The 27,422-nt window shown below is 41.1% G+C and overlaps 2 protein-coding genes and 1 long non-coding RNA gene across 5 annotated transcripts; 2 read left to right on the forward strand and 1 right to left on the reverse strand.

The window, feature by feature from the left end:
- Positions 1 to 615: 615 nt before the first annotated feature.
- On the forward strand, positions 616 to 13,315 carry LOC110973355 (prostaglandin E synthase 3-like). Its single transcript, XM_022224095.2, has 6 exons — positions 616 to 732; positions 5,537 to 5,735; positions 6,496 to 6,597; positions 8,639 to 8,719; positions 9,304 to 9,382; positions 9,917 to 13,315. Exons 1-6 carry the CDS (start codon positions 716 to 718, stop codon positions 9,934 to 9,936), a joined length of 498 nt encoding a protein of 165 aa, XP_022079787.1. The 5' UTR covers positions 616 to 715; the 3' UTR covers positions 9,937 to 13,315.
- Positions 739 to 4,366, forward strand: LOC110973356 (uncharacterized). Its single transcript, XR_002597467.2, has 2 exons — positions 739 to 2,362; positions 2,749 to 4,366. It is a non-coding gene; the product is annotated as an uncharacterized LOC110973356 (long non-coding RNA).
- LOC110973354 (uncharacterized) lies at positions 12,479 to 26,922 on the reverse strand. 3 transcript variants are annotated; one of them, XR_015428167.1, is made up of 13 exons: positions 26,852 to 26,922; positions 23,847 to 24,662; positions 23,252 to 23,320; positions 21,916 to 21,940; positions 21,528 to 21,632; positions 20,861 to 21,006; positions 20,120 to 20,348; positions 18,677 to 19,169; positions 17,473 to 17,596; positions 16,457 to 16,531; positions 16,056 to 16,169; positions 15,241 to 15,515; positions 12,479 to 14,899 (listed from the first exon to the last, which is right to left on the reverse strand). XR_015428167.1 is itself a non-coding variant. In XM_022224093.2 (12 exons), exons 2-12 carry the CDS (start codon positions 24,615 to 24,617, stop codon positions 15,495 to 15,497), a joined length of 2,172 nt encoding a protein of 723 aa, XP_022079785.2. In that variant the 5' UTR covers positions 24,618 to 24,662; positions 26,852 to 26,922; the 3' UTR covers positions 12,479 to 15,494. The 3 variants fall into 3 exon arrangements, 2 of the variants coding, with proteins under 2 accessions (XP_022079785.2, XP_022079786.2); XM_022224093.2 differs by having other exon boundaries at positions 12,479 to 15,515; XM_022224094.2 differs by having other exon boundaries at positions 12,479 to 15,515; positions 23,847 to 24,612; positions 26,852 to 26,912.
- Between the last annotated feature and the right edge of the window lie 500 nt (positions 26,923 to 27,422).

Genomic DNA, 27,422 nt, shown 5'->3' on the forward strand with positions numbered 1-27,422 from the left:
AAGTTCTCCCTCATCTTTGGAAGAGCTGAGAGAACTTAATTGATAAGGCAGCCTTGAGGTTAACAAACACATTGCGCTCACTCGGTCAAGGCACCATTAATTCAGGCAAGCGTCTTGGATGGTCTTATCTGGAACAACCTTTCTATTCTTAGACTCATAAAAGATTTTCCATCAGCATTTTTAACACAACCTTAAAGATCATGTGGTAAATTTCTCTCCGGGTGTTTCATTTATTTTTTTAATGTACAGCAAATCAAGTCTTCGTCCACAGGTTTCTTTTTTGTCTTTTTAAAACCAGTTTCGCAAGTTCTACAGCATTAGGATGTAATCAAAAGCTGACATATCTACAGTATGTATGTACATGTACATGAGCAGTGTTCGATTACATTTTCAATAGCTGCTTTGAAATTCTTTAACATTTTTATGTAGTGGACTACTCGCATGACGTTTAGCATTTGTTATTTATTTCTGTGTGTACTTTGTATTTTAGTTGTACTTTAATTTATTTTTGGAGCTTGGATGCGAGGGTTCCTTTGGAAAGCCATTAAATAACCTAAGTTGGGCCAACTTTAGTTCGCGTCGAACAAAGTTGGGCCAGTGAACAAAATTGGGACGACGAAGAACTGGTTCCCGCCAACATTCGCGTTTAACTTACCGCACGTGTGCAGAGACGGAAACCAGCCACAGAGATTTCACATGTTCTAGAAAATTCAAAATGGGCGACACAACTGCGTAAGTTTTAACAAAACACGTTCCTTTTTATGTATTTGTCTTTGGTGAGATATGAGATTATAGCCTTATAGATGTTAGGCCTACAGATACAAGTTGATGCAAAATTGAAAAATTGATTTTTCTTCGGGTTTGTGCTTTAGTATTTGAAGCAGCTTTGTCATTGTACAAAGGAACGATATGGTCGTGTTTTTCCGACATCATCTTGCTTTTGAAAACAACATGGAAAAAGTTCCAGTTTCCATATATGTACAACACTTGATGCCCCTGTGTACAAAACTATGATGAGACTTGTCTGAGAAAGCCTAGGCCTAATTGTGTTCTAAGTAAATGCTGAAGAATTTTTGTAGCAAGCCTAAATTTCACTTGTACTTAGGACATGTTAATTGCTAGCCCCGGACTCCCTTGCCTTCGTATCCTAGGCCCCACAGCGGTCCATTCAAAAAGTGGGGACTCTGCGAAAATCCCATCTATGAAATCCCATTTGCGTATATGGATCACTAACCCGGCATGCCCGGGGTCTGGACAACTCAACCGTTTAGCAACTGGACTTCGGACAACTCGACCATTGAGACAACTAGACTGTCTGTTTGTGTAAGGCAGAGACAAGACGTCTGTTGAGACAAGTTGTCCGTTGGGACACTCTTCGCTCAGCCCAGTCGTCTACTTAGGCCACGGTGTGAGATAATATACATGTACATGATGCACATGTATGCATTTATGATGGGATGGAATTTCGTATGTACTGTAGATATAGACAAGCCTAATTTCTGAGGTACATGTACTGGTATTTATAAAAATGGTGGCTGTCGTTAGTCAATCTGCGCAATCAACCGATCTTGCACCCGCGCTTCAAGTATATGGCCCGTATGCATTACAGTCGTTTTCCTAGTTCCGGATCACTTGAAATAAAAACCTACCTCCTTGGTGTTTTCCTTCAGTTCTACATTGTCAGGCAGGTTCTGGTTTAAAGTGAAATGTAAACTTCTTGTTGAACAAAACTTGCTTTCAGAAAATTTTGGCCAGAATTCTGATCCGCACTTTGACGTTTTGGAACGGTAACTGGAAAACAATGAATAGTCTAGGGCATTATATGTCACTCACTGTGAGAGATCCCAAATCCTTTTTTCATAGTCAACAATCATATAAACTCTTGTATCTAATGTCTGTTTAATCATGACTTTCAAAGTTGCATTTTGTTTAAAAACTGAATGCATATTGTTTCCTAGTTTTGGATCATGCATTAAGTGCATGCACGCAATATAATGTGCAAGCTCATCTCGCTATACAGACGTTGCAGAAATGTAGGTGATGTACATGTAATGGGTTCGTCAATGGATGCAGCATCGTTGATGGCTCGCGCTGTGCCGCTCAAAAAGTTGAGTCAAAATTTACAAAACATCCGATTTTTTTTAATTCGTGTACATTGTCCCTGGTACCTATCATCAACGCATCAACAATAGTTTCTCCAGTTGTCAGTGACCTCTATACATGACCAATATAATTAACATACAATTCGTACTTGGAACCAGATACAAAAACCGATACCGCGTCGATAGATTGGTGCAATCCGGTTCATAAGTGACTTCGTTGTACCACTGATCGCAAGCCCCTCATTGGACAATCATGCCGGGTGAGTGAGTAGGGAACGGGAACCAGTCTACCCACAAACCGTTATCACCCCACATGATAGCGGTTGATAGAAACGTCTTGGTGGGCCAACCTTCTTAAGTCAAAAACCTGCTTTATTTTTTAATTTTTTTTCCACATATTTCATGGGCTAGTAAAAATCTCTGGGGGCTAGTAAAAATCACAATTTACTAGCCCGGCGGGCTACTGTCAGAAAACTAAAGGGCAAGCCCTGCACTTGCGTGGTTACTTTCCAGAAACCAATCCCAAACGAGAAAAGTTTCACCACTTTCGTCGATCCTGTACTATCCGAATTAAAGTTTAAAATTTGAAACTGATTTGGTGGCAACTGTGTTACCGGTACATGTATTTCTATCACACAACTTGCAGGTGGACGGTGACCACATTTCACCGGAGTTCGAGGATTTTTGTAGAGCTGCAATCTGACTGAATAATTTCACGATCTTGAACTGGGAAAACGACTGTATTACGTGAAGAGATCTCACTGGTCGAGTTGTCTTTCTGTCGAAGTCAAAGTCCGCAACTCGGATTTCATAGAAGTCATTTTCGCCGAGTCCACACTTTTTGAATGGACGGCTGTGGGGCTTAGGATAACTGGCCCCCAGTCTGGGGCTAGTTAATTGTATTATCAGTCATGTCAGTGGTTAGCATGGTTAGGCCTAGGCCAGGAATAAATTGGAAAAAGTACAGACAAGCGGCAAGATTAGATTTGTAACAGGTCACCACAAAAAAGTCAAGTGTTAGGCAGTTACGTATATGCAGCAAAAATCGTCAATGGGCAACCCTTAAACACCGTAGATTCGCAACATTTTATTGTTCCATTCATAAAGAAATTGCTGTCAACAGCCCATATTACATGTATATCACCCAATAGTCCGAGTGGCATCAGTTCAACTCGGACCCAAACCAACTCGGATCCATGCCAACTCAGACCCATAACCAATTTTGAAGTTGGACCCACGACAACTTGGACCCAACCTGTGTCAACTCTGGCCCACCGAGCCTTAGATTGCTCTGGATAGTAAATGAAATGGGCAAAGCCTGACAGTGACAGCTCGAGCAGGGAGGCTTTCGGCATGGATCCCAAAATATTAGTGCTTCTATAGATTTTCCAGTTCTAAGATGATTTCTGCCCTCTTAACAATTCTTTTAAGCAGTACCTGTACCCTGTACACTCTTAAAGAATTTTGTCTGAGATTAGTAAAGCATTTTCACATTCCAATGGAATTAAAACATTGCTTATTCGGGCATCAGAAAATATCATTTCAATGAAGCCTACTTCTGACAATTGTTGGTACAGTTAATGTCCTAGTTTCTAAAAAGCTGTGGGATCTCTCAATCATTCAAACGCATTCATGGTGCTTGCATGTACTGTGTACATGTACAGGGATTTAACCAAGCACGTGGTACTGACTCACAAAAGGCGGCAAGTTCATTTGGCATCCCTTGACTGTGGCAGGGTTACAGATCACCACTGCTGAGACCGAAGAGAAAAAACGCCTAATTAGTCCTAATCCAATTAACATGCAATTTGAGAAGAAACAACTGCAGGGGTACATCACCGAATTACATGTATAAACAATTTGAAAGAGGAAATTTCTCTTCCCTTCCCTCATGTGAGTACATGTAAATCCAATCATTGGAATCTCCGATTCTCACTTGATCCTAAGCCGGGCGCATTAGACAGTGTAAGGACTGTTTTGGAGGTGAATTCCTGTGCTTTTCATACGGGGTATAACCGTATAAGCATTGTTTAGTAAAGTTTTATCCAGTTATATAGAAACTCTTTCCAAGCAATACACTTAACAATGCTTTTTTTTGGCTAATTCTGCAACTAGTAACATGTCTATTATGATTTACTATTTAGTTCATACAGTCATGACCATGATGACAATAATTGCTTTTAGTATTGCTATCAGCATGATCAGTTGTACATGTATGTTTCCTTTCAACAATAAAAAACAGGCTAAGGCCTTCACATCCTTGATTGCGTAGTTGCCAGGTTTTCTCTTTTGTCAAGTCTGATTGGTTTTTACAGTCAGCAGGTTAGTGGCGTGAATAAGGGACCTGGCGACTATAATGCCATCCATTAGACCCGTAAACAGGGCCTTTTTGATGTGTATACTCCTGTCTCGATACTGGGGGCTAGGATAACTCGACTGAGCATTGTCCATGTTGTTTGCCAACTCGACTCAGGACATCTCGATCATTGACCAGTGGGACAATTCGACCTTCTGTGCCTCAAACATGTCAAATGGACAGACAACTCGACTGTTGGGACACATTGTCCATTGAGACAAGTTGACTCGTAATGAATGCGCTTATGCTGTACAGTTGCATTGCCCACACCTTTACTCAAAAGTTTAAAAAAGGACTGGGGGACCACACCAGCAGACTAGCAACTGATCATCAGGAGACAACTGTGCATAGCGGACAATGCGCCACATTGCCGTTGCGACCACACACCGCACGCTGGTTTAGCGGCCAATGCACTGTTCACCAGTACTGTTCATGCTGCATCACTGGGTCCCTATGCGTGCCATGCCCGGTGATTCTAGTCACAATGTAATACGACACATACAAATTTGCAATCTGTGTTAAATGCCCCAAACCTCATCCTTCATGTCATGCATGTTTTCGCCTTGCATGGTTCAGTTGTCTTAACGGAAGACTTGATAAAGAGTCGAGTTGTCCCACTGGTTGAGTTGTCTCAACGTCAAGTTGTTCCGAGTCGAGTTTATAAATGGTCAAGTTGTCTGACAACCGATACTGGGCCTGGCTTGGGATATGAGCCCCGAGATGGACCAAGAGAAGAAGCAATTTTCTCAGCAACGAAGGCTCCTTTGGTCAGAACTGCACTTCACTGGTTCACAAGCGAAATGAACACTCTTGGTTCCTTTCAACCAATGAGGGGGTGCTTTTGCTCAAGACAGGTGGGAAGTGCAGGTGACGTTTTTCTGACATCTACCAGGTTTTGTGAACTGAAATTTTGCCAGGATGCTCACAACTTGCCCCTTTTGAAATAGAGAAAGTAAAAAAGTGTGCTGATTGCAGTTTGAATGGGGTGCAAACAAGATACAAATCAAAATCAAAAAGTTATGGAGAAATCCCAGGTTAACTGAAAAATGATCACGGGTGCCTGGTTTTTACGTTGCAGTGTGGAGAAGCTGCACCCGCCCACCAAGTGGGCCCAGAGGGCAGACACAATCTTCATCACAGTCTCAGTAGAGGACATTGAGAAGGAGAAGCAGGAGCTGAAGGTTGACGACGACAGATTCTTCTTCCACTGTAAAGGGGGCCACGAGCACCATGTATACGAGCTCGACATTAAGTTTTACAAAGAGGTGGAAAGCAGTGTGAGTACTTAAAGACTTTTCTGGCCTCAGTGCCCTTCAGGGCCCAGTGTCATAGAGATGCTAGCTGTAGCAGAATAGGACCTAGTGTTATACATGTAGAGATTCTAAGCATGGAATACTGGTTAGCAGAATTAGGTGCTGAATAGAAGTCAGTGGGAACCACGTGGGTGAGATTTGTCACAATTTTTCCCTGATTTCAGGATTTTTTGTTCCTCAGAATTTTGCCTGGTTTCAGGATTTTTCAGACAAACCGTTTTATGTCTAGAAAATCCTGAGTTCATCAAGGTATTATGAGATACACCACTATTAAAGGAGTATTTTAAGACCCCATTAGGCAGACAAGAAATGTACATGTACATCACAGACTCTATGCTGCTGTGGGGCCCTCGAACCTCTGGTGATTAGTCTGTGGATATTTCCCTCTCCTGTTTCACTCCTGGAACCAGTCCCACTCGGGGTGTTCTACTCTCTCACCATTCAAATGTAATCACAGAAAAAGGTAAACCATTAATGGTATTTTGCTGTGGGGGTTTTGTCCGATTAGCTTGTGGTCTGACAAATACTACCGTACCACAGGTTGGAAAATTCCTGGTGTCTGACCGATAGAAAAACAAAGTTTTGGAAGTAAAATACATCTGTGGGAAAGGATTTGATACCTGTACAAGTTTGAGTCAGTTGGCACACATGCAAGGATGTCGTAAGACTGCAAAAAACTTCTCACCGGTTTGGATAACACTCTTTTTGTCTTTATCACGGGCAGAGTTTAAGGTTAAATCGAACGGACAGGGAGCTCACCTTTGCACTGAAGAAAAAAGAACCAGGCACCCCTTTTTGGCCAAGGCTGCACGAAACATCAGTCAAGGTGAGTTTGTCTCTGACAACGCCCCCTAGATTTAGGAATATTCATTTTTTTATTTTTTTTTATTTTTTCTTTCTGTGAAATGCCTGACCAAGGCCCTTAGCATTGAAAACACAAAATTGTTGCCAGTTATTTGGACTCCGTCTTGGATTGTTCCGGTAGTGTGCACATTATGCGGCACGTGTACGTTTGCAGTTAATGCGGTGTAAAATCCAGTGGTTTAACGGCAGTACTCGCTGTTTACATGAAGTCACATTTAGAAATGATTTGGATTACCCGGATTGAATGTACATGTGTGTACATATATACATTTAACATCATTAAAACTGAATTTCCCAAGACTATTTTTGTACAGTACATGTACGTGTATGTTCTTGTAGCACCTTTCATTTCTGGTATTCAAAGTGGTGTGAATTGCTTTCCACATGCATGAATCTGTATTGTTACACAGTGTGAAATCCATAGTTTGCATATTCTGCTGCATGTGCAAACAGCAGTTTCAATTTCATTTAGAACTGAGCATGCGCAATAATTGTCAAATTTGTGAATAAGTCTGGTGGACAGGTTAAACTTGAGTATTTTCGAAGCATACTATTTATACAGTATTGTCTGAGATTAAATACGTAACCCCATTGGCACCCTACCTGTAGCTTTTCCTTAATTAAAAAAAGGTATCCAGAGCAAATATTCTGTGTCCGTCATAACAACCTTTCTTCTATGTCTACATGTAATTGAGTGATTCTGAACTGAAAGTCATGGACATACATTTACCGTTACATGTACATGTACACCTACTATAGTCCCTGTTTTGTGTAATCAAAAAATTCTTTGTCTGTACTTGCCTGAACCCTGTATTGCACATGATTAGGTACTAGGGTAATTCCCCTCGAGCCTTGAGACTTGCGCAACAGGAAAACACCAATTGTCACTGACCCTGCCTCACAAAAATGTCAAGCCACCCTTCATGTTCATGCCCTTGAGTAATGGATTGTACATGTACACTGTACCTGTGCATTTATAGGAGTGGCCTTCAGTTTCTCATGTTTGCTTTGACAGACTTGAATTCTACCCATTGCTGCATTTCTTTGCTTATTATTGTACAATTGTTTGGATTCACATGTCGTTGTTTTGTGTTTTTGTGTGGTGTTATTCACTTTTCCAATATTTTATTTATTACCTATTCATTTTTAGTCACTCTTATATTTTCTTAATATCCCCTTCCTTTGCTTTTTGGTTGGACTTTTTGATATCTTATTACATTTTATCTGCTTGTATTGTAAATCAGACATTGTTAGTCTTCAGACTTGATCAGTTTTAAAATAAATCGTACATGTAAGTAGTGAATGAATAGTAAGATTGAAACTGTGCACACATGTAATATTAGTTTGACACTCTGTCATCAGAATGTTCATATTTGCTTTATACTGTATACTGATGGCAGAAACATGTACATGTATGTACTTTATCTGTCATGTGTCTGTAAGGGATTTGCAAATATACATGTACATGTACCTGTCGATTTGTTCGAACTGTTTATTTTTTAGCTTGTTTATTTCTTGGAGATTCAGTGACTGAAAAGAATGCTCTATCAATCTTTTAAGTCAGAGTGCCACAGAGGTGGTCCCCTGCCCCCCAAAAAACCTACACCTTTTTCTTTCCAAATTCACTTCTATGGATATATGTACATGCATGTACAAAGACATTAAAATCTCAACATTTCCCAACTTCAACTTTTCTGTTGAGTGAAGAGTCCCAGGCCTTGAAAATTCAGCAAATTGGAACATAAAGTTGTGTTTCCTCCACTGTTACTTCACTGTACCATAAATGCATTCAGTGTTAACGGTGGGCAGTTGAACCTTTTTCAATACAAACACTGTCAATACAATATCCTGCTTATAACAAGGAAATTTGTGGGTCCCAATCTTTTGTTCTTGATTGTTTTCATTTCTAATAATACAAGGTTCCTGTTACAAGGTATCATAATCTGCCAAGTCCAAAGGACCTCTTATGAATGAAGTTTGACTGTATTTTCTTCACCCTTCAGCAACACTGGCTGAAAGTAGATTTCAGCAGATGGAAAGACGAAGATGATTCCGACATAGAAGAAGATGGAAGTTTTGAAGATGTAAGTTCTTGGGTCTTGTGTATAATAAAAGTACAGTAGAACAGATTTCACTGTTTCTCACTAAAATGTGATCGTTTTTTATTGTGAATACCCAAAATGTGCATTAGCAGATTCTAAAAGGCATCAAGCCACATGTACATTGTACCTCATACAATTGAAAAACAGAAATCAAATGCGTTTTCAAGGAGTGCAGCAGAAAAATGTTATTGCATAGACTCTTTAATCCTTACCCCCTGGAAAATCACCAAGGGTAGATGACTCAGTACTACAAAATACTATGTAAAAGTCTGAGTCTGAAGGACCAAGTGCTACAAATTACTACTTCTGGCTAGGTCACTTCCATTATTACTCAGAGAGAAAACTGTAAATTCGTATATCCATAGTGCCACAGCACTGTATGGCATGTTGTCTCATCTATTGTATTTTATGGCTTCAGAGATCAGTAAGGTCATGTACTCATGCAAGCCACAGGACTGTATGTTACATTTTACTACAAAGTAGTACATGTATATGTATTTTGTAGCTTTCAGGGAGGTCAGGGTTAATGCAACTGCTCCTGTTTGATTTTTTTTTACTCTGCTCAGATGATGAGAAAGATGGGAGGTGGTGTGCCCCAAGATGACCTAGAAGGTCTCAACGATGAAGAAGACAGTGATGATGGAGGTAATATCAGATGAATGTGTCATTTGTTTTTCTCTCTCTGATTATCAAATCTCACTACCGAATTTTGTCGTCTGTTTTTGAAATGAATTCAGAAGTACAAAAGTGCAATTAAATTATCATCAATCCACAAAAAAAAGAGAAGACCCATCCTACCTCCTCTCCCTGTGGTCTTGAAGAAATATGAATTGTGACTCAACATAAAGTAGGTTGCAAGTCTCCAAAGCTGGCTTTGGGTTAGAGACGTTTAAAAGAATCTTGCAAGATGGAAATCCATTTAGAGACTGAAAACATTTTCACTGAAATAGTGTCCACTTTCAGCAGGATGCCACAGCGAGTGATATGTTGAAACAAAGAGCTTAATTTCCCCTAGTAGAACCGTACATGTACATGTAAGTACTGGAAAAAATGGGGCTTCAAGACTCGCTTTGTGTGGTTGAGTCACATTTGGATCCAGTGTGTCCTGAAATTTTTGTATTTTCCGTAAACGTCGTAGCTTCATCTGTTAACCTTACGCTTTTTTCCCCCCCAACTCAGAGTTGCCAGATTTAGAGTAGATTCCAGGACGAAAGTGAAAAACAAAGCAGTCAAGTGTCGAGACCAAGGGGAGCCCTCCAGCCAGTCTAATCAACTCTGACCTGCCATCAGCAGCTGCGACTGATATGATCACCGTATCGACCACACCTCTGTGGCAATGTCTCAGGAGGGCTAAAAGTTCCGTTAACCCTTTGACTCTCCAGATGCTTGGTATCTGGGTCCCTCCCCCTTCCCGCTTTACATGTAGGTGAAGTGTCCATCGCAGTGGGTTTCTCAGCTCAATGCCTGACTGTTTGGGTTTTGGATTAAAGGAGTTCCTAAGGCCTTCTCCAAACTTCGGCTTTGCTTCATTGTATCTTTGGCTCTGCTTCCCCTTTTGTTCAGGAAGCATTCAGGAGTATTATTATATAAAGTGATTAAAGACACTATAGACCTAGGCCCCTTGCCCACTCTCATATTTCTTAAAATAATTGAACTGAAGTTGGGTCCCCATGTAACTGTTCTAGACGTGTTCAGCCGAAGCTGGAACAAAGCCAAGGTTTGGTAAACCTGTTATTTCTGTGTTTTTGTACTTATTCTACCGTTTAGGTTCAACAAAGTTTGAAATGTCACATTTTGACATAAAATAGCTCTGTCCTGTGATGAAAACAGAAAAGTGAGAGGCACCATTCGAATTTATGCTTTGAACATTAATGTACAAGAACTACATTTACCATAGCCTTGACATCAAATGGATTATACAAAGATTATGGGATTTTCACACCTTGCATATACTTTGCTGATTTCTAATCAGTAATCCCCATATCACATTACTTGTTTTTTCCATAACCAGTGCTTGTTTTAAAGGTCCATTTAATAGTATGCAGGCGCTCCATAGTGTGTTAAACTGTAACAGCCTTTAAGTACCACTGGCATCACACAGAATCCTGTAATGAAAGTCCACATTGATATTAAATCAGATTGATTATTCCTGGAAAGGGTTCCTTTTGTTCTGAGTAAGTGAAATGATCCAAATTTACCCACCGTTGAATATTGTTGCCTTGAGCACAGTCATTCGGTAAAAAATCGCACCAACAAAATTTATAGCCGTTGCAAGTTTAGTCAGTCTGCCCGTTGTAAGCTACATGTAGTCCAACAAACTCTTACCAGGCATTTCCCCTGGGTCACATGTACATTATGATTTTTTTTCTAACTTTTATTTTTTTTCGTTCGTAATCATTAGATACATGCATTGTAAAGAAAATAACTGAAAACTGATTCACGTATGTTTTGAGTCGCCGTTGTAAGAACGTTTCCACACAACTACAGGTACTCATGGGACATTTGTGTTTTCATCAATTGCATTTGTTAACATTAGTGAACGAAGTCGGAAATGGTACAGAATAATCTGGAGAACCCATCACTGTAGAAGCTATTTACACTCATTCAAGTATTCTAAAACATGAATCGTGCTCTCATTTGGGCAAGATGCAGCACTCTGTTGGTTGAGGAGGTACCTCGCGCATGTATCTCATGAGCTTAATAGCGCCATACCAGCCTGACGGGGACCCTTAAAAAACTTGAAAAAGTTGGCCTGAAAACTAAAATGAAAAGTCACAGAAATAACACCTTAGGGTGTCTGCAAAATCATTTGAAATTGGAGGGATTGAGGACTGTTAGGGGTAAGATGGCACAATGGTTGTTTTTGATGTGCTGCCTTTGATTTATCATAGAGTAATTGTAATTTCACAGTCTATAATAACGGCTATGCCAGTCTTCCAGTCTATAACGCCAAACAACTGTTCTCTGCGAAATGGCAGTACATGTCGTGGAAATTGTCACACGCTACTGTTGGATAGTCTTGGAAGTCATGGAATTTGGTTGAGGATTTCTGTGGAAACGCTGCCTGAAAGCGGCCAAAATTTCATAATAAAGTACAGTTTTTTGAGCTGGTATGCAGATCTCTTTTGGCTGGGCAATTTGTTTGTGTTAAGCACAACTCAGCAGAGAACCAGCCAAAGGCTGTATACACACTGCATAACTTTTTAGCCAGTAACCGGTATTTGCTCAGCAGATATCTTGTATGCTAAGCAGATTATTGTGCGTGCTCTCACACTGTGGGCATTGCACGTGATAGGAAAAAAATGACAGTGGAACAATAAAAATTAAAATGTTGGGTTTCATCCTAGGGTACTTCTCATTAGCTGTGGTTGCATCCAAATCAGGGCGAGGTCAATGTCTTTGCCAAACTGACATCCATAGGCACATGCTGCAAACAGCCATAGCTCCGGAAAGCCCATTTCAGACACAATTTAAATCCCCCGCCCCATCGCAGACCTTTCAATGATGAAGAAAACATTTGTTCACACTTTTCAAGTTGTGTACTTGAGCTTATGGGATGGGGTTTGAACTTGGAACCTACTGCAAGCTTTTCTTGCCCAAGGTTGGATAGGTTGGACAGCTCTAGCGAAGAAAACCCAAATTTCTGACAGAAGTAATTCGGTGGTTCTGGGCCGCTCAGTTTCTGGTCGAGTCGTAAATAATTATTAGAGCACTATCTCCCACCTGCAGGACACATCAAAGTTTGCACAGAAACCTGTGGAAAACCCAATTTATTTGTGTTTGTATTCTATGTGTCTTCAAAGCCAATGCATATGCCAAAAATCTACAGCACGCCATCAGAGACTTGGCGTTACACTTTGCACTTACTAAAAATCATAAATTCATGTCGATGCCTAGCAGATGAATTTTGCTGAGCCTTTTTGATGAGTCATCACACTAATCTCTGTACAATCTCTAGGCAAATCTGCTCTGCGAATTGAAACGACTGCGCGGCCATCTCGGGATATTCAATGCGATAGCATTTTCCAAGTCACCGGCTTTAGCAACGTGCATGAATGCACTTAATGACCGGACTGAAGTTGGAGGCCATTGTACTGAATATCCTAAGATGGCCGCGCAGTCACTACAATTATTCAGAATGTGTTCCATCTTCATTATGTTCTGCAAAAAATCACATTCAAAATGCCTGTGCTCAGGACAGCATTGGGGTATCTCCACACAGGCAAATAAGAAATTAACGCTCTACAAATTTAAAAGTAAGATTGTGGCTTGAGTTCGGTTTTGTCCCATCTTAAAACTGGATTTGACCTCTTTAAAATGCCAAGATGTACAAAGAAGTTAAAAGTTCTGCACTCAACACATTGCCAAAGCTATGTACAGACATGACAGAATGCATGTGTATGGATGTAGCTTCGGTCTTACAATAGAAAAATCACTGCATTTCTTCATGTTCTTTGGCCAGTGCATAATTCCAAGTAAATGTTGTGTTATAAGTTTCCATCCAAGTGTATACATTGTTCTTGCAAACCAATAACTCTGTATGATTTGCATTCATTAAAACCATCTTCATTTGATACACTTGCCGGCTGCCTTGTTAATCTGTTATCTGGTCCACATGTCATCAGTTATAGTTTTCCAATTTCCAGGTTCTGTTAAAACACGGTGTGTAGTAGGTGTCGCATTTTTACCCCTGGATGCCATCCGTGTACCTCATTTTGATAAAATTTATTTTTGAAGAAAATGTGCCCAACATGTTATAGACTTAATGGAGGGTGGTGCAACCATACCCACGCAAATGAGAAAAAGCACCGAAAGAAATACACTGTTTCTATACTTCCTTGTAGAATACGTGACTGGATTTATGAGCCTTGAGCTGGACCAAGAGAGGGTGCAATTTTCCTAGCAACGGAGGTTCCTTTGGTCGGAACCAATGTAAGTTGGCAAACAAAACACAGATAATGGGCAGTTTTTCATACAGCCGTGTATATTCATTACAAATGTGCATTAGAAAGGGACTTGAAATAAAACTACAAGTATAAGATTTGTACTATGTAGGGTCATGATCGACACAGCACTGACACAGGCTTGTACAAAGAGATGTTACTACGTACGTTGGATAATGGCAGCATTTTTGAAATGAAACCGCTTGCTAAGTTGCCACGACGCACAAAACTATCATATATTAAAAGCCTTGTTGAGCCATCAAGCTTTGGTGGAAAATAAAAGATCCACTTTCTGCTGGCAGGAATTCTGTTTGAAACCAGTTAACGGGCACCATCTTTACCACTATGAAACAAATTGTTTACGAGAAAACTTAAATGAATGCAGTACAAAAACTCTGTAGAGGGGACCAGTAAAAGTTAGTCTGTTCACGGTATTTCCCTGATAGTTTCAAACTTTTGCCATGTCTTGAGCACTGCCCAACCAGTTCACGTGCTTCAGTGAGGGGGCTGTATTGACGGACAGAGAAGAGAGTGATTTCTATCTATTTGGCCCCCAAAACCCAGAAACTTTTATGGACTGTCTCACTTGGGGCAAGTTTGAGCATGAACTATAGTTTGGCCTCTGATTAATTATACACATGCACAGTACCATCACACTCAACCGACCTCAGCCAAACTGTTTTGCAAAAGCGCATAGTTACAACTCTGACAGTGTTCATGGACAATGACATCTTGTACAATTATTTTCATGTGCATAGTTTCTTCTATATTGATAAATTAATCAGCTATTGATAGTGAGCGATGCAACCATACCCTAGGGACCTGGTTTTAAATAATTGAGTAGATGGTCCAAGCCATCCCGATGGGTGACTTTGGTCCAACTATGATTAACATTTACTGTTGGTAGAACTTGCCCTAGAACACTGCAAAAGCCAACTTCATCGATTACTCTCAAAGTGTGGCAACTTACAGTTAGTCACGGCAGAATTGCATCACTGACCTTTATACACCGACTGGATAGCACATGTAGTTTGAGAGCTGAAGTCACTAGGCCCCATGTTGGCAGACCCAACATTTGATGATGCATATGATTTAAGGCCTGTTTGTTTCCATTGAATCCTGGTCTCATGCAGTCAGTTGTTGGTTCACCAACAATGGATCTGCCCAATGGATTGAGCAAACCAAATGTAGTATTGGAAGTACTAATTGGGATCTGAATCTGTGTGAAACAAACAAGGCCCAGAATGTCAGTGGGAGTCTCAAGATCTCTTCTACACTTGCCTGTTCTTATACATCATGGCCATATTTGTTTCATATGGATGATCGCGATCCCAGAGCTGGTTCGCACTATCCAGGCCAGTTCTGCTTTCAGCGAACCAACAACAGATCATTGATAGTGATCCAGCCCTAAGACTGTCACACTACAATATTATCTTGTACGCTAGGGGTATTTGGGTAAAAATAATTCCTTTATCTTTAACCAACAAATTCTCCAAACTGCTTGGAAAACTTGGAAAACCTTGATGTACACTATGCTGCGTCAAATGTAATGGTAGCCACCTTTGGCTTCATTTGAGTTCCAGTGGCTTCATTTGTGCAGGGCGTTCGCTATCCAATGAGTATGCAGATCTCTCTTCTTGTATTCAACGATGGCAGTGGTCCCTTCGCTGGTGGGTGAAAAAGTCTGGCTCCTGAACTCAAGTCAGCTTGCGTAGATGGACAGGGTATCACAACCTGTGGGCTTTTCTCGACCCTGTGTTTCTCTTTTTTCTCCCAGTGACGATTTTCCAATCGTCCTGTTTCCAGCATCTTTCTCACCTTTTCCCATCCATCTTCTGTTGGAAAAAGACCAAGGAATGTAAAATGCTGCAAACTGCTGGCTCATTAAAGCGACCTAAAGTATACAAATCAAAAAGCTTAAAAGGCAGAATCCGAGCAAATCCTACCAGAATCTTTTAATCTCTTTAAAATAAATAGAAATGTCACATTTGCTAGCTTTATCCCAAAAAAGAACTATGGGAAAAAAACCTGGCCTGGCCTGTTAAAATAGCAAGAGCATGCGTGGAGTGTCTGCCATAAAAAAACTAGAGAAGGGTTTTGAAATGCAAAGCCAGCTTACACTGCTGGTCCATTCTTTGAAAGTACTGTTTCAGAATTTACAAATTCGGTTTGGGGCAATGCAACCATTAAAAAAATGAAGCCAGAGGCTGGCTAACTGAGCAACTATGCTGATGTATGACGCAGGGAATGTCCCTTTTGTGAGTACATGTAGGTGAGATTCTGATAAGAACTGGTAGACTCAACACCATCCATTCCACATCACTCCCTACACCGTGTAGGCCCTCAAATTTCATCTGACTGAATGACGGCCTCACCTGAATGGCAAAGTCCTTCTCTTGCAGCCTGAACTTGAGCGTGGCCTGGGTTAGTGCCCGGGTCAGCTCCATGGCCATCTTGGCATCGTCCTCGCTCTGAACCATGGTGTCCGACTGCAACAACCAAATCACAGTGCGGTAGTTGAGAGCATCACAGGAGCAGTCTCCAGACCAGGCAAAATACCACTAAAAACACCATTCACAAGACCAGTCACCAGACCAGTAAAAAGACCAGTCAACAAAATTTTGCTAACAACATTCAAAAGATCATTCACAAGACCAGTCACAAGATCAGTCACCAGACCAGAAAAAAGACCACCCCTTCATCCAAAAGACTGTTCCCAAGACCAGGCAAAAAAACTAGTCTCCTGAAACTCCAGAAAATTTGACCAGTAACTCACCAATGATTCTAGCAGTGTTTCCACTGAGACTCCTTCCATTTTGGCTTGACTTATTCTGTTGCTGTTGTCATTGGTCTGAAAAGAAATAAAAAGAAGAAGTTCCAAAAACTGTCCTGAACGGACTTACACTGGTAAGTCTCTTCGAGCTCAGTGGTCAAGACATCTTCACCAGTAAGCAGCAGGTCTTGGCTTCGAGTCCAACCCAAAAAGCACACAAATATTTAAGTTTCTCTCCAACAATCTATCAGACATGTCAGACAGCCCTCTGCTCTCAGGGGGTATTTAGCTGGCAGACTGGCCCAATATTACACTAAAAGATGATGGAATACAACAAACATTTTTGTTTGACAATTTAACAATGACATTTATCAATGCTTAACTCACTAGAGTGATTTACTAGGACCCTTCCCTCATCCTTGTATATCCAATTACCATACAGTAACCTGTGCACATAAACAGTTGGACTGTCTAATCCCTCATAAAGTGCAGTGAATTTTCTGGTACAGAACTCATCCTAACATGTTCTAACAGATTCCTACAAGATCTGATGTTGGACATTGGCTGGTTGGGGATCGTAGGGTTAGGAAAAGGATTGACCAAGAAATGTCGATGGTGCTCTGCTGCTCTCACATGAAAGTCAGGGAGGGACATATGGCATCCATGCACACATTTACATGTACATGTATGTGCAAATAGTTTGTTGTACAGCACCTCCAATTTTCAACTGAATGGCAACAAACACGACCAATTTTGGACCGAACGGGCACAAGTAAACCAATTTCAATGTGTACTGGCAAAAATAATTTCCTATTGAATAGGTAAAACAACTATTTTCCAACTGAATGGGCACAAGCATAAACAATTTTCAACCAAATGAGCACAAGTTCAATCAATTTTCGGCATAATGGATACAATGTATAATGGATACAAACTCTTAGCATCTTTGTGAGACAGGAGCGAACCAGGGCTTGGGCACAAAGCCAAAACGAAGCTCAAGTCTTTCTACAGTGTTATACCTGGTTACTTTCTTGTGAGGAAGGGCGATCGCCAAACCGACGTCTGTACTCTTGAGCAATGAAGATGTCACTGCAATAAAATCGCAGCTGCTCCTCTGTCAGCGGAGATAAATCAGCTGGCAACCTGCAGATGCAGTCAGAAAACAATACTCTCATGAGTCTTTGTTAACAGTGGAAACCTTCCACCAACATAATTTAACAGTTAATCCTTACGACAAGCTTGTGAAAAAACTGGCGCACTTTCTCAGGAGGGACTCAAACCCACAACTTTTTTGGACAATGCTGCGTATATCGTGTTCATAAATATACCGCTTCATCAGGGGAATGGCACAAATTCCAGAAATTCAGTTCCTTTTTTTTTCTGTGTCCAGGTCACATCTGACATATGATGTTGTGAGTTCAGAACACGTTTCTCTAATTTCCAAGAGTGATGAATTAATAATGCACATTACCTGCCAAACAAATAGTAATAGTTTGAAATAAATTCCACTGATATTTACATGCCAAATAACACAGGTCAGATGTAACAGGGGCACAAAAATGTCACACTTTTGGATCCCTAATTTCTGGAATTACCCATATACAGATATCATCTTCACAGGAAAATTATATCTGTGTATTCAACTCCATTATTCATGCAGTGTGCAAATTTTCTCTACAGAGTGTATGGAAATCCAAATTTCTTCAAACTAGGGTCTGCCCTTTTGATGCCATGGTCTTCTTTTTTTCTACAAGTGGCTGCTAAAACTGGTACAAAAGTAAAAGAATAATTCCCTAAGTGTTAAAACTTCCACGCAGCTATCAGAACTCAAGATAATAACACACGTACTACTAACCTAAAATGAAATTAAAATCCTATATAAAATCAATGAAACAAATCTCCAATATGAATGAATTGGAGCCAAAAATCCAAAACCAACTAAAGGGTAATATTTCTACAAACAGAACAATGGTCACCCAGACAAGTTGTAGGCAGAATGAGAGTAGTCTAAATGATGCAGCATACGTATGTTGCACGAAACTTGTCAAAAATGTCAAAAATGCAGGCAGTATAGGAAATTATATCTTATGATAGAGACACCCATGGAGTGTCGGGCATTTTGAGGCAGCATCCATGTAGGTAGTGCCTTATGCAGGGACGTACAGGTGAAAAGGGTTGGGATCAATCAGAGAAACAGTGAAGAATTATGCAACTCCGACTTACCGGTTTTGGTTTGAAGTTGGAAGGGTTTCCTTGGGAGGTAGGCGTGTCACATCTAGGGCCGTCGGGGGCGGAGATGCTGACCATGGGGTTAACCGCTTCACAGACTGCGGCAAGAGGTGGTGATCACTGGGCGCTGGGGGCACTGGGAGGGGTTTGTCCCAATGACGAGGACCAGGATGGCAGACGGGTAATGAGTGGGTCCTGAGGCTGTCGCCCGGGGGTGAGGCACGGGGGTCGTAGCTGCGTGACGGGCGGTCCGGGATTGTTCTTCTGTTAGACCGCTGGTGGGAGTGGGTTCTTGAGGGGGTAGCCCAACTGCCTCTCTCAGGGGTGCTCTCCGAGGGTTGGCGGGGATCCACATGCCTGTAGGGGGACCTAGGGATGGATGGATACTCTAGTAGATTGGGGCGTTTTCGACCTGGGTGGTCAACATTCCCTCGGTCCTCTGGCTCCATGCCAAGTGGCAGATCAACCACTGGCTTATCAGGATCACCTGCAACCAATATCGTTACAGATACCGCATTAAAAAAAAAAATTGCACTTTTTTTCCACAACTACTAACATAGATTGTAATCTTTCATGACCAAGGCTGTTGGCCCATTTCGTGTCCGTTGTATATTTTGACCGATTTTGTATATGGTGTCCAGGTCTAAAATGGATTTGCAGCATACAAAAGCACACACGTCTGAAAAGTTACATGTAGCAACCATTTTTGACAACAACTGGAGTTGGCTGGTTTCTATACATTTTGCAATTTGCCATGTGCTCCGCCTTCTCTTAAAAATTCTTTAGAGGGTATGAATGTATATACATGTACCAAGCAGAGGTTCTCTGAAATCAGGACTTAAATTTGGTGTTCCTGAAGACACAGGCCCTACAGTGAGCAGGACTCTGACAAGTCATTAGCCTCAAATCACCTGCAATCAAAGAAAGTTGCAAAGTCGCATGTGGAAAATCCCTTGGGTGTAATTGCTGATTCTCATACCAATGACAAATTACCTACAGAAAATGCACTGGCCTGTATGAGAGGTCTTGGTTTGGATGGGGGAAGGGGCAGTGTGTATGGCTCTTGCCTGATCTGTAGGAAAAAAGTTTCCTGTGACTTTTGAGCAACGTTATATAATACAAACAATTGTTGAAGACTACATTACCCAACAAGTGAAAATAAAGTTACATTTCTGAGATTTCCCCACGGCTTCTGTCAATTTGTACAAATATCTGAGAGTCTGCACAACCTGGAAGTGGGATACAAAATTCTGTAACTTGTCAAGGTTTCTTTTAAGCTGCGGGGTGGGCAGAAGGGGGCATGGGACAGCAGACAAGTGATTACTTAGGCTGACGCTCCCAGCTTGCTAGGATGCAGTCTCGAGTGTTGTTTCTGTTCACCTCCGGGCGGAGGGGTAGTGTAAGACAATGGGGACAGGAGGGGTAGTAGGTACTCACTTTCGTAGTTCTCTATGCCATAGTCTTCTGTGCCATCACCGTCAACCTCCTTCTCGTTATACAGTCGGATCTGCATCTCGCCAGGCCCGTCCCGCTTGGCAGCGACCTTGATGATGCCGTTGAGCAGGGCTGACAGGTCGCTGCCCGGCCGACGCTTCAGTTGTCCATTCTTGCTATAGACAGTGGCAATGCTGGCATACTGGTCGGCTAGATCGGGCTTGAGCTTTCTCTGTGGCGTGGAAATAAAACAAGCCGGAATTGCAATGCAGCAGGGTTCCCTGCAATTACTCACTTGCCATCGGTGTTGTTCCATGTCACACCTAGGAACAGCATTTTTTTGGGGTTGTTGTTGTAAATGTTGTAAATCCTGACCGCTCATTGAACAGGATATTGCAACCACACTCCTGAACCAAGTCGAACTTCACAAATACTGACCCTACCACATTTCTTATTGCATCAGCATTTTTCTAAACAACAAAACAATGTCATGAAGTGACATTTGCAACTTTCATCTATGTGATGCGGGTTCGAATCCGGCCGAGGCCAACATGTGGATGATGTTTCAACCCCAACTAGACTGGTTGAGTTTTTTCCAAAAAAAAAAACAGCTGTAACTTTTTTCAGAAAAATTACTGTACATGTTTAGAAGCACTTGTTCTTCTCGAAATATTTTTTAATGTGAGATACAGCATTTTACAATAATAGGAGTGCTGAACATCTAGACAAGAAATCGGAGCTGACAATATAGGCCTTCCTGTGGCTGCGGCCAAGGACGTGCTCGTAGACGCTTGTGGAACGCAGGTCCTTCTTGTCACACAAGCTGCACTCATATAGGTCCTCGCTCTCGTCCTGGTCTGGAACCACAACTCGAGTTACGAAGTCAAGGCCTGGAGTAGCACACACAAGAGGAAAAGGGCAAGTGCTGTTACATGCGAGGCCAGATCCAGAAACAAATTTTTGCAGCGGCAAAACATAAATATTTGTGTACGTGTACACCGGTAGCAGCTCGACAAATGACATACAGTCGTTGACACCCAGCTTAGACCATACAGTTCGAATTAAGTTTGTCAATTTTCAGGCGTGTAAACTGCTGTTGCTGTTTAAAGACCAAAATGGTGTATCCAAGTTTAACAAGGTAACATGTGCACTGGACATCCTACATGTAGATCACAAACATGACAAACCTGAATGGACAATAGACAGATAGACCTCTTTACTGATGACGTCGCACAATGTGGTGCTCAGTGAACCACAGATCCTCCACTGGCTCCATAGGAAAGTGAACATGTCAACAATGACTGACGTCATCAATACACTGGCCTATCTTACAAATGTCTGGCCGATGTAGTTTTTCAGGCTTGTGCGGGAGGGGGGGCGAACCTTGGAAGGCTTAAGACGAGGGCATTACCTATCATTGGTGTCTCCTCCTGATTGTGGCTGTTCGGAATGGGTCCTTCCTTTTCAAATCTTGACCGCAATTTTTTGTCCAGCCTTCTGCGCATAATGGTTCCCTCTATGAAAGAACAAACCCCTATCATCGTTGAGTACATAATTTCAAAGAGTTTCTTTACATGAATTAACCTGAAGAGTCCAAAATTGTCCAATTTGACAAGAGACTAACAAACATCAAACACCAGATTTTGCAAGAGTCTTAAGTTTATACAATTTTTACAATTTAGTCTTGGGTGACGGGCTTCGTAAATTTTCATCCAGGCTAGAAGAAATGTTAACACATAAACAGTAATAAGCACAAGCAAAATACAGTAAATGTAATATACATGTATGACTGTGATTACCTCCTTTCTCTACTTTAGCTTCATTCTGCAAAAAGATTCAAGAAAAAAGAGAGAGTAAATCTCATGAATTTGTCCATCTCGATGAGCATGTCAGGTGAACAAAGTGAAAAGTCTCTGCCATTTATAGGCCTATTTGGGAAGGCATAGAATGGAAATATTTCCTTGACAACAACCCTCACCATGAAAAAATAGCACGTATGGGGGAGGGGCAATACAGGGAATATTTCTTTCAGCTTCATATTCCCAATGTGTAGTACAGGATATCTCAAATCTCAAACAATGAGCCCTGTTCAGTTCTGGAATTGCCCTTTGCAAGGGATAGTTGAAAGCAAGGTTGTACTGGCCTTTTTCAGCTTCTTCAATTGAATGAAGTGTAGCTGCTATGAATTATTCTTAGGCAAATTTTTCTGCAAATTTGTACACTTTTCCAAAGTACACATGAAAACTACATAACCCTGTCAGGTTAAATACACTGAAAAGTGAACTTGTTTGAAGATCAGAAAAGATTCCCCCATGCTTTTTCACACAACTGGGGACGCTGTTCCTGTGATGTGTTCCAGAGAAGACATACGGTACATATACATGTACATGTAGTTCAGGGCTTAGGTTTTACTGTTCAAATAACAGTATGAACCCAGAGTTTACTCACTTAACATTTCTGGGAAACGATTACTCACTTGCATATTGCTATGTTCTTCCACAACAATGAATTACCCAAAAAAAGCATATTTTAGCCAGCATAATCTAAAAAAATGCAAGAGTGTTTTACACATCAACTAATGAAACACTGAGGTTTTTCTTCCTGCTATGACATCACACTTCACAGTACTGCTCATGAATATGAAAATCTAATTAGCATTAGGAAGTGCAATCCGGTTTGTAAGTGACTTCGTCCTAAAGGCGGACGCGCCATGATCTGCAGGCTCCCATTGGACGATCACTGAAGTTGCAACTTCCGGTTCCATGGTTCCATGTAAACAGTGATCAATGCATGAAACGCTGTGTGCAGTGCCTGTGCAGTGGGCATGGTTTAAACTGAAGTGACATCACACTTACGAACCAGATAGCCTTTAAACTAGTGAAACAGACCACCGTACATGAGATTAACTGAGACACACAGCTCCAATTTGGTGGCTTGTTCTCAATCCATTGCAGCTACCTCTAATGACTCTTTGTCCCATTCGTACATGTATCCTCTGAGGAAAAACTGCACAATCTTTGTTTAATGAACTAAACAGGAAAATCAGTTGCTATCTGTGGATGGAAACTATGGTACATGTATGTGGGAAAACATTATCCATAGATAATGGGTAACAAAGGAAAAATGCTGTCATACCAGTTTGTGCTTGGCTCCATTTATGTGCATCCTGAGGTTGACCGGTCCACTACAGACAACATCACACAACTGTGAAAGACAATAGACAAAGAGGAGTAGAGCAAGCATACACGTAGTAATAAAAAAGTATTAGAAGTATAATTCGCAGGAGACATTCATTAACAACTTATCTGGAGACATAAGGCCTACATGTACATGCTTTGTCAGTGCAAAAATCCTGATTCATACTAGGCTTCAAGATCAGGCTAATCATTTGTTGGCATGTACAGTACATGTACATGTAGGATTGTTCCATAAATTTTTCCATCATTAGCACTTCCAGTAACTAATAAACCACACTATACATGTGCATGTACATGTATGTAATTACGGCATGTGGAAAATTATAATTATATGATGATACAGGAATGTATACAGGCTCATAGAATTTTAATGTTAATTAAGTATGCTGAACGTGGAAACTTAGTTTTACAGCATACATGTACATGTACATGTTATTGGTTGGGCAGACAAACTTCTCAGTTTTGCTCCTGCAGTATCTGAGCAAGACTTGGCGATATGTGTGGCTGTGTTTTTTGACTGATGAAAGACTCACCTCACAGTAACATCCGTCCCCGATTTCCTCAGGTAGTTTCCTTGGTTTTGGACATGTTGGAGGGGCACTTTTGGCTTTCTTTTTGGTGGTTCCTCCGACGAGCTCGTATGTCCCGTTCGGTTTCCTCTTCACAGGCTCTTTGGTGACTGGATGAAGGATGATCTCAGGGTCGTTTGTCTTCTCTGTAGCTTCCGCCGGGTCTGGGGGAGCATTCGGGCGGGGCTCAGCCAGCAGCTCGGGCTCCTCCGCCATGCCGGGGTCACTGTCAGCGCAGCTGAACTTGGTGACATCCACTGGTTTAGGCTCGTTGCTGTCGATGTGCAGGACTTTGGTTGAAAATGGGGGGCCGTGGGTAGAGCCACTCATGGGTGGAGTGTTCTCCCTCCATCGAGTTCCACTCCTATGGCGGTCAGGCTGTGGGCGTGGTCTTTGGTTTAAATTTTCGTAAACTGGTGGTGTGGCTGCACTGGAATTCGGCAGCCAATTTGGGCTACGGTTGAAGGCAGGATTTGGTCCCTCATTTTGCTGGTATCCGTGGGTTTCAGTGACTGATGGATACTGAGAGCCAAACAGATAAGCCTGGCCAGCCGGCCCTGCAGGCGGCTCCTGGTGATAGGGCTGCTGGGCCTCATTGCCAAACATGTATTCCTCAATGTTAAAGGTTGTGGTCGGACCAAAGTCGTCAGAAGAAACTCTTTGATGGTACGATGATGGGTCACCTGGCCCATGGCCCTGCCAGAAGGGCTCATGCAGTGGTCTTCGATAACTCATGATAGTGATGATAGGTTTACATGTTCACGTTAATGTATCATACAACTGAGAGAGAAATTTATCACAAAAGATGTATTTTTAATTTTAAAAAGTTTAAATAGTCATTTGGCTCTAACCTTGCCTATCTGAAAAATTGGGGCCATCCACTTTTTGTTACTACATGTACATGTACAGGTACATTTAGGACCATTTTTTTCTCCTTCCCCCTGCTGGAGGCTAACAATTTTTTTCCTTTAAATTCCAGTTAATTTAGGGTTAGTCTGAAATTACAATAGAGAAACATGACAATTTTAGCTTCACTTTTGAATTTTTTTTAAGGAAAACATACCAGTACATGTACGTGTACGTGTAAGCCATCATGGCAACAACCCCCATGGCAACAACACAGGCAACACTATACTGTTTAGTGTGTTACTTGATCATGTTGGTACATGTACATGTAGGTCTGATCGGTCTACATGTACATGTACATGTATCGTGAGTACCGTTAATTTACACATTCAAAGATTTGCGCTTCCAACTTTCTGGTTGTGAAACGTTTCAACAAAATTATGCACTGGCGTTAATTTACTGTCAGTGATTGATCGTCACTTCGACTTTTTCGTTTTTGCAGCTATCGGTACTTGTATGTGCAAATGAAAGCATTTCCAGGGAGAATTCGGGAAAATTGTCAATAGGGCATAAAGCTTTCCTCTACAGACTAAATACAAAAATGAACCGGTTGAAATTGTCTAGAAAAGGGATAAATGATTGCCATTCATTCAGAATCAATGTTGGATGTCCGATTCACGCACTAATGATGACTTTGATTAACTTTTGCGAAATATTGAGAGCATTATCAAAAATACGGAGCCTGAAAACTACTGCGCACCTGGTATTTTGAGATTCCCATTGGCGATGACAGCTAGGCAGATTTGGTGATATTGTATTGTGTGACTTTTTTTCAGAAATACGTGTACAGATAGAGAAGTTTTGTAATAATATCTAGACAGATAAATACATGTTCATGTAACTCATTTTAATTCTAATTACATGTATGATTCAAAGAATAAAAATTCATGCCTCACTGTAACTTCAGATTAAATTGAAAAAAATTATAAAATGAAAAAGAGAAAGTGATGGGACGTCAAGCTATTGTGAATAAGAGGGTTATTTTTCATAATCAATGCAAATACATGTAATCATTCCTCATTCAATAGACATTAACTGGCAAATTTTTCAGAAGTAGGGCCTGCATGTACATAATGTGCATGTACTTTATGTAGGGCATTACCGATACCCTATAAAATGATGTTTGCAACATTCGTGCATGAATTATGGTGATGAAGCCTAGGTTTTACTACAGCCGATCCAACTTGTTTGCAGAAAACATTGTTCCTGTTGCTTCGGTGACATCCAATGTTCTTCATAATATTATTCCATGTCAGTAGAGGCGCAGGTCACAACTCAGGGACTGTCCATGGATGTGGACAATTCCCTTTATTTGGGGACAACACCAGTTCCCCAAAAGAGAGGGTGTCCCACTAAAAGGGGACATTCCTTTCCAAGTGGCCTTGGTCAAAAATATCCATGCACTATTACGGTATCTTTTTTTCTCCCACATTTTCCATTCATTTAAGATACATACATTTTATTACCTTTGCGCCATGCCACTTGATTAAGTACATGTACATGTGCATATGTGAACATGGTGAAGGACTAATATTTGGAAAAAAATGTTCGGGTACAGTCTTCTCCCCACCCTTTATGCTAAATTGCATACTCTCCATTTATGCAGTAATGGGGACATTTTCTGTTTTGGAGGACTGGTTTTGTCCCAAAATAAAGGAACTTCTCCACATCAGCTCAGGTACATGTAAGTCCCCCAGTTGTGATCTGCACCTCTACGTAGCTACATATCATGTACACGTGGGATTTTAGTCAATCTTTCAACTACGGAAAATGAAACCATACAAAATTTAGTATATTTAAGAACATATTCACGTGTGTGAATTATGGTGACTTGTAAGCTGTACACATATGCGTTGCAGTGTAAATGGAGAAAACGTCCAACCAAATTTAACGTTAATCATGTTGTAATGGTTTTTGTAAATGATAGGTCGCCGTTCATGTTTATCATTTTATCCTCGTGATCTTCCTTCGATCTGCAGAAGTCAATGTTCGTTAAGCATTTTCAATGGCTCAAAACACGGGAGGGGCCAAAACTGTGCTGATTTACAAGGAAACTTACTTACCACATCTCAAGAAATCCCTGAGCACTCACATCACACGCTGTGCTACTAATAAAAAAAAATAGTACTATACCGAGCGAAGATCGGTATTGAAGCATAACACTTGAGGGCGCTATTTATGGCCTCTACGGTTGCAGCGCAGGCAAGTTTAATAACTGAAACTGCCTTAGCCAACCGTTGATACCTGAACTTCAAAAAAATTGGAAAAATACTTGCGAGTTTCACAGGCGTTCAAGACGCACATCAAATTGACGTCAATGTTATGGTTTTTCATTTTCTGTTCAAATTGACATTCCCTAACTGATGACTTTTGAAGATATTGTTTTCCACCCTAATAGGCCTTTGCCCGTGAAGCCCCTTTCCATTTTGAAATACGGATGATACACCTCTCGAAATTTCTTGCACTGATTTCTTCCAAATCTCGCTCAGACTCAAGCTGATATTCTCTTTGCTCCCCTAGACCTGTATTTTCTACAAATCTTCAAGTTCTTTTGCCACAAAATGCTCTATTTCGTAGAGAGTTTGAGTTCATACAAGTAGGATTTAGCCTACTTATAGCCTGCGCCCTTGTGAG

The sequence above is a fragment of the Acanthaster planci genome, linkage group LG17, assembly GCF_054643075.1.
Source record: "Acanthaster planci isolate LZ-2023a linkage group LG17, COTS_SCS, whole genome shotgun sequence".
NCBI classification, from domain to species: domain Eukaryota; kingdom Metazoa; phylum Echinodermata; class Asteroidea; order Valvatida; family Acanthasteridae; genus Acanthaster; species Acanthaster planci.

Excerpts from the sequence above, each read along its gene's own strand:
- LOC110973354 (XM_022224093.2), bottom strand. The coding sequence starts at position 24,617 with ATGAGTTATCGAAGACCACTGCATGAGCCCTTCTGGCAGGGCCATGGG. Across the intron at positions 23,321-23,846 it reads GGGACGGATGTTACTGTGAG|TTGTGTGATGTTGTCTGTAG; the intron begins GTGAGTCTTTCA and ends TGTCTTTCACAG. Across the intron at positions 17,597-18,676 it reads CCAACTTCAAACCAAAACCG|GTTGCCAGCTGATTTATCTC; the intron begins GTAAGTCGGAGT and ends CTGCATCTGCAG.
- LOC110973355 (XM_022224095.2), top strand. Across the intron at positions 5,736-6,495 it reads ACAAAGAGGTGGAAAGCAGT|AGTTTAAGGTTAAATCGAAC; the intron begins GTGAGTACTTAA and ends TATCACGGGCAG. Across the intron at positions 6,598-8,638 it reads TGCACGAAACATCAGTCAAG|CAACACTGGCTGAAAGTAGA; the intron begins GTGAGTTTGTCT and ends TTCACCCTTCAG.